A 12,240-nucleotide genomic window follows, 5' to 3' on the forward strand; every position below is an offset into this window, starting at 1 on the left:
TGATGACGTAAAAAGCTCAGAATCAAAAAAAGAAGCATTGGTTAAATTTACATTCAATCTAATAACGATTTACATTACATTGATTTTACACAAATTAATATATATATATATGTAAGATTCGTGAAAAAAAACTGGACCGCTGGACTGACTGGACCAGGACTCGAACCACGGATCTTTCGCTTTCCGGGCGACCACCGACCAGTTCCCTCCCCCGAATGCTTAACAAGTTTGGCATGGAGGCGCTCGTCCCACATATATATATATTTTTTTTAGTTAGTTCTTCTTCGTGTTTTAATTTATGGACAGACTACTGCTAGAGGATGTATATGTAAAATGGCATCTGCTTTATTGACTAAAAGTGTTAAAACATATTATTCAGTTATGGGGAAAATTATAAAAGGAACTGGAAAACTTAACTGCAGCACTACGGAAACTTTTAAATGCATGAGAGGTACTGTAAAAATAAATAATGTAAAAATAATGAAAGCTTTAATAACTGCGTATGGAACATGGAAGGTCTATTGTACGGTCCAGGCATCGCAGATTAAGTTTAGGTAAGAATTTTTAACGATTTTGAGTAGAAAAAAAAAACTTTAAACGCGTTTATCTCAAAACTATGTTTTGAAATACTAGCTCCATCGTATCTCACGAACCAGTAAACCGATTCTTATAAAATTTAATCCACATATTCTACACATGAGCTGTAACAAAGTGACGGAGAGTTTTTTCTTATATTTTAATTTTTACTATTTATTTTCAGTCAAAAACAATAAAAAAAAAGGTCAAATTTACGTTTTTTTTGTAATTTGTCCACCATTTTTTTATTTATTGATAAAATTTTTATATAAAACTGTCAATTTGTAGCTGAAGTCATACAGAATATAAAACCATTTTACTTTTATGTTTCAGGTAAGCCATTCTCAAGTTCTGATGGAGCTACCAAAGCACTAAAGTTTTAAGGTGTTTTTTTATACTACTGTTTTTGCAATAAAAAATTAATTAAAATGAAAAAATAAAAATTCATTTATATAGTTTAAGACTCAATTTAACAAACCCAACAACTTTTATATCGATATCTTTTATAGTTTTCTTGGAAAAAATTCGCGAAAATAGCCTTTTTTTTAGATGCTCAGAGTAGAAGGTCCCCTTAAGTATGTAGAATTGAATTTATAATTTTTTTTTGCTTATATTACAGATGTAGTTACCGAAAAATTTGGTAATTCGGATGAATGCAAAAATTTTACTAAAAAGGTTGGGAAATGGCTTTCTAGATATAATGACCGAGAGCACGGGCGAAAACAAATATCTCTCTCGACATAAATTTTTTCTATTATTATATTTTAGATTTTTTAAATTTAAAACTTAACTATAAGCTAAAGAAATAAATTATTTTCAACTTGATAAAATGAAGTCTTTATTTATAATATTCACTTTAATAAGAATTATCTAGACTAATAAAAATTTGAATACAGACGGGCAGTTAAATTTTTATACAATTATCAAATAAATATTCTAATTAAGTAATTAAATTATTACTCAAAAACTTATCAACTATGTAGTTTATAAAAGAAATACAATATTAACATATTTAATAATAATAATAATAATAATAATAATAATAATAATAATAATAATAATAATAATAATAATAATAATAATAATAATATTATTAATAATAATAATTTTAATAATAATAAAATATTATAAAAATATTATTATTATTATTATTATTATTATTATTATTATTATTATTATTATTATTATTATGTTATGATTTGCCGTTTATGTGCCGTTAACGGGCCAATATTTGTTGGAATAATAAATGGAATGTAATTAAAACTATCAATGGGCCGATAATTTGAATAATACGTGGCCCATTGCTGAGCCCATTAATCGGCCGATGATCAATTACGATTAATGAGCCGGGGTTATTTGTATATTCAGCCGTCCATGGGCCATTAGAAGATGCCAATGACCGGCCGTTAGATGTCACCATTCGCCCGGCGATGGGCCGTCCGAGAGCCGGTTTTCAAACTTTGTATGGGTTGCCAAGCAAGTAGATAACTACGAATCATTGTATGAAAAGTATGTTAATACCAACGCCGGAGAAGTAGGAGTCGACGATTTAGATCAGCTTATAAAGAGATACCACGTGATCGGAAATAAAATTCATTCGAGCGATACAGCCACGGTTAACAAGAGCAACTCTAACGGAGATAACGATACTACGAAGATTCGCGATCAACAAATACAATTACGGCGTCTCGAGATCCCGCGATTCGACGGAAATATAGGGACATGGATCCCATTTAAATCTAGCTTCTTAACCCTCGTAGACGCGCGCAGTGACCTGTCGGACTTAGAAAAGCACGTATACCTTTGTGACTCCCTTCGCGGCGAGGCCCCTCAAACGATCCAACACTATCAATTAACCGGGGAAAAATATAAAGACGCGTGGGGAGCCTTACTAAAAGCATTCGACGTACCACGTATACTATTAGCTCGGGCAGTCGACGCGTTAATCGACATACCTCGACCGAAAACCAGATCAGCGAAGGACATACCAGCGTTTTTGAACGAACTGCGTTCTCACATCTCCACGCTTGAGACATTTGATGAAAGTTCAGTGGCCTAGCGAGTACGCCTCGCTGAACGCGCGTTACCCCCCGACATGTTACAAGAATGGAAAAAACAGATAGATTCCGACGAATATCCGACTATCGAGCAATTATTTAGTTTTTTAACCAGATATGCGCGTGCATGTGCTCCGTTGTAAACTTAACTAACGCCCGCGACCTACGAGCCCCGCGCAAAACGTGGATATCCCGAGACGATGACTTTACGACCGCGAAAGCGACAGGATACCTATACACCGAGTACGTTTCTTACTCGGACCCCGACTTATTGTGTTCTATACAAAAGAGATGAACATTTTGTATACCGTTGCCCCTGATATTACGACATGACGATACAAGACAGACTGGCAACGATTTAACAGTACGAATTATGTAAGAATTGCTTACGAAAGCACCAGGAACCATTTAGAGCCTTGCGTTGTCGGATATGTCACCAGGCCCATCACACGTCATTATATATAGATAATGACGAGCATGAGATCACGTAAAAGGAGAGCAACACCCCCGCGAAGACGGAGACCGCGTCGACATCGCAAACGAACCCACCCTCACGCGACTAACACCGATTCTCATGTCAATTCACACGGTGTACCGAATCAATTTTTTCTGAGCATCATGTATCGTGTAAGAAAGGGAGACGGAACTCTCAGACAATGTCGGGCGTTATTAGATACGTGTGCCGCCGCACACTTCATTGCCGAGAATTTCGCGAAAGAATCACACTTACCGATTAAACCACATTCGATTTCCATGCACGCTATTAACTATACCAGAACTCGATCGACAGGCGTTATCGAGATAACCATTCGATCACTAGACAATAAATATAGGCGGAACTTTTCGCTACTTACCGTTCCTAAGATAACGCGATCGAATTCAGTAAACAAAATAGAAGGCAAAATCATTATGTCTAAAATGCAAAACGCTATGAATCAGGGAGATATACTGTGCGACTACCCTTCATAATCTTTGGAAGAAGTTACACGCGAATATTGAGCTCCGGAAGGAATACGAACGAATCATACGGGAATATATCGAGTTAGGACACATGTCAATCGTCGAAGACGAACCTATAGGAGGTGACTGTCTTCTCCACCACGCGGTCATTAAATCAGCCAGCATGACAACAAAGGTACGGGTCGTATTCAACGCCTCCGCGAAAAATGATAAGAGACTTTCTCTTAACGACACCTTATTTAGTCGGACCGACAATATAAGACATTTTAGTAGAACACATGTTACGATTTCGGACGTATCGGCACGTATTGACGGCGGATATCGAGAAAATGTATCGACAAATATGGATTCATCCAGACGATCGCCAGTATTAACGGATATTTTGGTTGCATAACGAATAGATTCGCACGTTCGAACTCAATACGGTGACATTCGAAATAGCCTCAGCACCGTTTCTCGCCATACAAACCATAAAACAACTCGCGAAAGACGAAGGCACTAAGTATCCACTCGGAGCCAAAATATCGAACCGCGATCTATACATAGAACTCTGCTCCGGAGAAACTCCTATTTTAAGGATTTAAACCAGCGGGAGGAGTCAGTAACACAAAACTCGCCGCGTTAAACCCGATCCTTGACAAAGAAGGCTTATACCGAGTAGGAGGTCGATTTTAAACGCGAATTTAAACATTCCAGGAGAAATATACAAAATTATTACTCTCACACCACCACATGACCGATCTCCTTATCCGAAAATTCCACGAACGAAACTTACACGCCGGTATACAGACTACCCTCTATGCCCTTAACCAACGATTTTGGCTCCTCGACGGCAAGAATCAAGTGCGAAGAATCGTACGTCATTGCGTACGTTGCATTCGATTCCGTGCATCCGGTATCCGGCATAAAATAGGGGATTTATCAAGCTCTCGAGTGCAGGAAGCCACTGCATTTTCCCATGTCGGAGTAGATTCTTCGGGCCGATCTACGCGAAGGAAAAGAAGTATCGTAATAAGGGTCGCGTTAAAATATACGGGCGCATCTTCGTCTGTATGACTTATAAAGGCTGTAGACATCAAATTAGTCAGCGACCTTACTATGGATGCTTCTTTGGCCGCTTTTCGGCGATTTGTGAGTCGAAAAGCTTTTCCAACTCACGCTTATTCAAATAACGGAACCAATTTCGTAGGGGCTAATAACCAGTTAAGGGAGTTATACGCCCTGATTGAGTCGGACGAATATAAGACAAAGGTCCATGATTTCGCGGTAGATCATGGCATTTCAATCCACCTTTCTCATCTCATTTCGGAGGTTTGTGGAAGGCAGCAGTCAAATCTTTCAAATTTCATTTTAGGCGAAACGTGAGCGAACTTCTCTTCGCATACGACGAGTAGACCACATTCGCAATCAAAAACGAAGCTATTTTCAAATTTACACTTCAGCATAAAATCAAAGGAATACTACCGTCAATCTCATTGACAAAATTCAACTATACATGAGATGGCCGTTAGGCCTGATCGTGAGCATACATCCAGTAGAAGATGATATAGTACGAGTGGTCACCGTAAAGACGGTCACGGAGTTGTCAAGAACAATGCGACAATTATTTGTCCATTGATAAACCATCCTTAATTTTTCATATTGTCTTTAAGACCCAACTATTCTCTTGTACGTACAAGAGGATCGCCTAGCCAGCGATTATCCGGATATGCTAAGCAAGTCAGCGGAGATATGCTGAGCGATTCAGCGAATATGTCGCGCGTCTTATGCTATAAGCTATGAAATGAACATGTTCAATAACCTATACAGCTAGCGGTATATTTAACTGATTAAGTGACCTAGGTCGAAAGTATTGTAAAATTGATTGTAACAAGCGCACAACAATAACACAAGTATTATGAATATTATTGATCGTTACGCTCTCAACGGGGGGAGTATGTACGATCCGAAATGATCATATGGTAAATTAGATGTAGTTAAATCGCGCGCGTCTAATTCTATCGATTAGAACTATAGATCGATACTCATTGCGAGCATCAATACTAGTAACTATCGAAGCGTTCTTATAGTTACCCCCATCTCTCGCACCCCTAGCGCATACGCCCTGCTGGGCCAGTATAAAAGGACCTTCTTTCATTCCATCACTAGACGCCTGTAAATATATATCTAAATCAAAGGAATTAAGTTAAATTAGTTAAGGAACGTAAGCGAAGCGAACGAGAGGTGAGATCTTTCCATTATATACATTTCACATCGACGGTATTTTCCCACGTGGTAACACCACGTGATGGACTCTCATTGTTATAATCAAATATCATTCAGGATTTTTATGCCGCAAGGCTTTTCCCTGACGAGCCAATAAAGCTTCGCATCATTTATTAGCTCAATCATGTGCTTCATTTGATACCTTAACCTCTTTATTCTCAACTTCATAGCACATACCAAATTGCCAGAGGACTCATAGTTAAGGAATTTAGGCCATAACACCTACATTTCATACAAAAAAAATAAAGAAGGAAATGTTATCACTTGATTGGAATTCATAACCAATATCATCTGATCGATAACAATAGAATAGTTGGAGAAAAAGAGGATAAATCCGGAAACTGCATTGAGTGAAACATCGAGGGATGTAGTAGTCCCAGGAATTCGTAAACTTTCTGGAAGGAGGGAATAAGATTGCCTTGTTTGTAGTAGGAAGAATAGTGGGCCTGTGAGAGGATCACGCATTTTTGCAACAGAGGGTTACACGGTATATGCATCAGTAAGCATCAATGCTAAGGTTAGCATTGATTATGAAAATTTATAAAAGCGTGTTTAAGTAAAAAATAATAAAAAGAAAAATAAACAATTGAAGTAACAAATCAACTAGTTATAAATATTATAAAAATACATAACTGTTTTTTCAGTCACGTTATACAAGCTACACGATCCACTTGTTCTGTAGTAGATCGGTCTGACGCTTGCCGTGCATCATGTTGTTATCCTTTTGTTCTAAGGACTAATATTAGTTATTTTATTAAAAATTAATGAAAATGAAATACTTATAATTCATACTGCGTGACCTGAATGAAATTGATCAGCCGAAGATTATAGTGCAATTATTGTTTGAAGAAGAAAAACTTGTTTTTCCACTTTTTCTCCCATCTAAAATTGATGTTATTATTATAATTTGAAATGAATATTAAAAAACAATTGACATTATATAACTGTACCTTTCTCTCGAAATACGCTGCATTTTGAATTTTGTAAATATCATTCTTAGTTTAGTTTTTATTATATTTTTTCCAATAGTTATTTATTATACTTTTTCCAATCCTCTGCAAATTCGTCATTTTCGCGTGATTATTTTCGTACAATTCGCCGCGGCACTAAAAGAGCTTACATTGATATAGAAAGCGTATGTATAAGGTTGATGCAGAACATATGTGTACGAGCGTGTGTGTGAACAATGCTGTATAGAGCATGTGTACTCTATAAACTAAATTGTCGTTGTTCACCGTCAAGAGCACAAGTATGTAATTCAGATATTAACACAGTATAATAAACTTTCAGTTTAATAAACAATTTGTTTATTATCCCACGGATTTCAACATACATATCTATAATCTATTTCTATATCTATCTTAATATCTATAAAATTCCCCTGTCACAGTGTTTGTGATTCATATTCTCCGAAACGACTTGACCGATTTATATGAAATTTTTTGTGTATATTCGGTAGGTATGAGAATAGTGTTTCTTATATTTCTTATCCCCTTGAGTGATAAGGGTGACCCACCATAATTATTTTTCCTTTAAAAGATAAAATTATTCGATGTGAAGTAAGTGGTGATCTAATGTTACTGGGCATGCGCAGTTGGCTTGATATTAAAAAAAAAAGAGAAAAAGAAGACAAATGAATGTGCGTATATTCAGATTTATCTATATAATTATTATCTTCATTATCGAGGCGACAATATTTATGTATTTAAAATTTTTCAAATAATTTAATAGTGACTTTTTAGTTTCACACTTAACCTAAAACATTTTCAAGGTTTAAAAATAAGATTAAGTGTTCAATTTTCAATTTTTACATGTTCAATTTTCTTTATTAACACTTTGCGGGCCGCTGTCACGCTGACGTGACTTTTATTCGCCAACGGTTATCGGCCGCTATCACACTGGCGTGACTTATTTTCGCCAATGATGATGCTACACATCGACGTTTGTATAGATAGACATACTATAGCAAAACATTTGACGATCAGGAAACATTGGTTTCAACTGTTTTCCTCTCTCCATTCACCAGAGTCTATTATCGAAATCATTTTTCGCGGACGCGTGTTTTGTTAGTTTGAGACTGTCTTTCGCTGCCTTCAAATATAGGAAACTTACGTTAGATATCCTTTAAAATGCATATAGATAAGGAAATATATGCTGATCTGTTATCAGAAGAGGATAATTGCTGTGATAGTGAAAATGATTCGGACAGTGGAAGCGATATAATTGTAAGACGATTAAAAAATAAGTGAAGACCAATAATTAGTGAATCAGAAAGTGATGAAGAGAATTCAGTGGCAAATGATTGGTCAGAAGTTGATTTTAAACCTGACTTTTATGCTTGCCTGGAACGGTTTGGGTTACAGGTACCATGCACACCAGATAAATTATCAACTGTAGAATTGTACATTGAGGACGATTTATTTAATTTGTTTGCCACACAAACAAACTTATATCATAATCAGCAGAATAATGATAACAATAATGCATCAACAAAGATTGGGTTGATACAAATGTTGTAGAAATGAAGAAACTTTTAGGGCTTGTTATCCTAATGGGAATAGTAAAAAAAACCAGAACAAGACGATTATTGGTCTACTCACCCTGGATTACATACACTTATTTTTGGGAATACTATGCCAAGGAACCGATTTTGGCAGTTATGGAAGTATTGGCACTTCAGTAATAATGAGCATTGCCAAGAAAGGCTTGATAAAATAAAACCAGTCTACTTATACCTGGTAGAAAAGTTTCAAAAAATTTATAAACCCGAGAAAGAATTATCGCTGGATGAAGGTATCATTCCATGGAGGGGCAAGCTATCTTTTCGTACATATAATCCTGCGAAAATTATAAAATATGGAATTTTAGTCCGTATGGTGTGTGAGGCGACATCTGGTTATATATGCAATTTAGAAATATATTGCACGCAAGGAAAATCGCTAATTGCGACAATATTGTCCGTGCTATCGCCATATTTAAATTTATGGCACGATGTATATATGGATAACTATTCCAATAGTGTAAAGGTTGCAGAGGAGTTACTAAATCATAAAACAAACATCTGTGGCACAATTAGAGTAAACAGAGGAGTGCCAAATTGTTTAAAATCTGCTACATTGAAAAATAAGTCAATGGAATTTCGTAGAAAAGGGAAAATTTTGGTACAAAAATGGAATTCGGGCAAAAAATTGATAAAGATGATTTCTACGATACATTCAGCAGACATGGTCGAATGTGCAAGTAAAAGAACCAAAAAGTTGAAGAATCATCGTGACGCCGGCTTCTCAGTCAGTTATCTCTTTGCTGTTACATACGTAACACGTGTCTTCTCATTACATCACAAAAGTCATCTCTTTAGTACTCTCGATCTCATTCAAACAACACGTGTTTCCTCAGTTCAATCATAAGTCTTCTCATTAATTACAAGTTCGGTGTGATTAATACAATCATCATCGTTCGGCTCTTGACTGATTAATATAATCAGGCCTGCTCTAGTCTTCTCATTGTAATAACTTCAGTGTAAAGATACGACACGTCATTTGCTCAACGGCTTCTCATTTAAATCTCTTAACCGACACGCGGTGTACGGTTACTTTTAAATAAATCTGACCACTCAATGCAAATGCTCGGCGTTCTTCTCTTTAAGCCTGCTCATTTCCTCAACACAACTACTTATGTATCAAAAAATTGCGTAAATATCACCGTTGGCGAGCAGTAGAACCTGCGTGAATCTCGCCGGCGGAAGCGTTACGGCGCATCGATAAATGCGCGGCCTGCAAAGTGTTAATTTAAGCATATTTATCCAATCATAACTAATCACTAACTCCAAAAGTCTTTATAGTTGATATATCTGATTAGGTGTTCAATTTTCAATTTTTACATGTTCAATTTTCTTTATTAATTTTAGCATATTTATCCAAAAGTCTTTATAGTTGATATATCTGCTCAGGTATAGTAATAAAAAAACAAATATATTATCAGTATGCCACTAAAACGCAGAAAGTCCAATTTTAGCTGTCTAACGATTCATGCTAAAACCATGCGAAATAAAAGAGCCCGTAGAACAGACGAAGAAATCCAGCTAGACAATTTATATATTAGATCAGTGCGTGAGAACGGCGCAATTGCGGGAATCACAGACGCAAGAAGCACGTGTTGAACGGTGTCAGCTAGGACGATTGAAACAAAGACAAGCACGCCGATTCACAATTAACACAATAAGATCAAATGACCTACAACGCCAACAAGTACATCGAGAATTTATATCCGATTCATTCCTTCGTCTAGCATTCCATTATGAGCCCGATATTGAATAATACTCTCATTTGAAAGTAAGTATTGGTGCTATAGACACAGAATGTCCGCATTGTAATGCGTTGAAGTTTAAAAATGAGCCACCCGGGATGTGTTGCGCGTCAGGAAAAGTGCAACTACCGGCTATTGAAACACTACCAGAACCATTGAACGGTTTACTTATCGGTACGCATCCAGATTCTAACCAGTTCCTAAAGTCAATTCGAACATTCAATTCATGTTTCCAAATGACATCGTTTGGAGCTACTGAAATAGTTCAAAATTATGGTAAGAATGATCAACTATTTAATTCAACATTTAAAATCAAAGGCATAGTTTATCACAAAATAAGCTCATTGCTACCAATGCCAAACGAGCCACATAAATTTTTGCAAATATACTTTATGGGCGGGGAGGACTCCAAAAACGCAGTCGATAATCGCGTGGAAGCACGTTGCGGCTACAATAACCTCAATTCACCTCAGGCCAAACGCATCGTTGGCGAGCTAGACGCTCTTTTGAATGAGCACAATGAGTTGTTGAAAATATTCAAATCACACATGCACAAATTAGAAACTGACAATCACGCTTTTATAATCAATCCTAATAAAAGACCAGCTGGAAAGCACATTGGTAGATTTCAATGCACCTATTTTTAACAACGTTGCTGGAATCATGATTGGCGACCATACAGCTTCGCGAGAAATCGTGATTCGAAGAAGAAATAGTAATCTTCAGTTCATCGCTGATACACACCGTAAATACGACGCTCTTCAATATCCGCTGATGTTCTATAAAGGACAAGACGGATATTGCATAAATATTAAACAACGACATTCCGTAACAAGTACTTTATTCATTATAAGCATCATTACTATTTTAATTTGATATTTATGAATATATTATTACAGGAGCTGAAACAAACAAGAACGTTAGCTCGAAGGATTACTATGCGTATCGGTTGATGATTAGACGCGGTCAGGATAACATCATCCTACGATGTCGTAAACTTTGCCAACAACTCATAGTAGACATGTACGTGAAGATAGAGAGCGAGCGACTACGATATTTACGATTTAATCAACAGTAACTGCGTGCGTAAGAATACATTCACTTGCGTGACGCTATTGTAAACAACGCCGACACCGCAGAAATTGGTAATTTAGTCATTCTATTATCATCGTACATAGGCAGTCCACGTTACATGCAAGAATATATAAAGGAAGCTATGACTTTCGTGCAAAAATACGAACGGAAAAACATCGTTCACTACATAGCACTTACAGATTGATAATGTTTCTATTTGTTTTATTATGATTAGTGATTATGATATTATTGCAATATGTAAATATAAAATAGATTATTTGATGTTATTAAGTACAATGAATTAAAGAAATAAATGTTTGGTGTTTTGATATTATGCTAGGTGCTAAGTTGGAAAAAAACGCATGTAATAAAACAAATTTCATTAAGATAAGATAAGCAGTTTCAGAATTATTAGTAGACAAACATAATGTGGCACTGACTTTTAATATATAGACTTTTATTTATTAATTAATATATAGAATAAAAGATTATATATTGGATTTTATTAATTAATAAATTATCTTTCCTTAGTCGACATTTTATCTTCATTGATACAATTTAAAAAGTGATAGTTTTTGTCAATTACCCCATCCCAAGATAATACTGGTGCCCTATGATCTATTTGGTAACAATATTATAATATTGTATATAAATCCTACAATACTCTTACTATTGATATTGTACATTCGTCTCATTCTCTGGAAAAATGGTGTTTTAAAGGTTTCATATTATTTGAGTGCTTATACTTTTATATTACAATAAATAATTAAACATAATAATATTTATTTATCATCATTTTAAGCGAATTAGAATCAGATTCTCAAAAAAATTTATGAGAATAAAAATTGTTCTTATAAACAACTTATGTTTTTTTTTACATAGCATTGTAATAAGAGATATCAACAATAAAAAAATTTATCTTTTTCCAAATTAACTAAGCTTTTAAAGTTAGATATGTGAGAGTGAGAGAAAGACGAAGAGTGCGAGTGTATGGTGTGCGTGA

General features: G+C 35.6%; 2 protein-coding genes across 2 annotated transcripts in view; one reads left to right on the forward strand and one right to left on the reverse strand.

Annotated features, from left to right (window-relative positions):
* Nucleotides 1–12,240, reverse strand: part of LOC149032920 (uncharacterized) — a 164,759-nt gene that overhangs the window by 102,812 nt on the left and 49,707 nt on the right. The window lies entirely within an intron of this gene.
* On the forward strand, nucleotides 382–2,635 carry LOC149032925 (uncharacterized). Its single transcript, XM_089171416.1, has 3 exons — nucleotides 382–523; nucleotides 1,196–1,251; nucleotides 2,087–2,635. Exons 1-3 carry the CDS (start codon nucleotides 382–384, stop codon nucleotides 2,633–2,635), a joined length of 747 nt encoding a protein of 248 aa, XP_089027542.1.

The sequence above is a fragment of the Polistes dominula genome, unplaced genomic scaffold (assembly GCF_049000335.1).
Source record: "Polistes dominula isolate Pdom_NZ unplaced genomic scaffold, Pdom_raw_medaka contig_246, whole genome shotgun sequence".
NCBI classification, from domain to species: domain Eukaryota; kingdom Metazoa; phylum Arthropoda; class Insecta; order Hymenoptera; family Vespidae; genus Polistes; species Polistes dominula.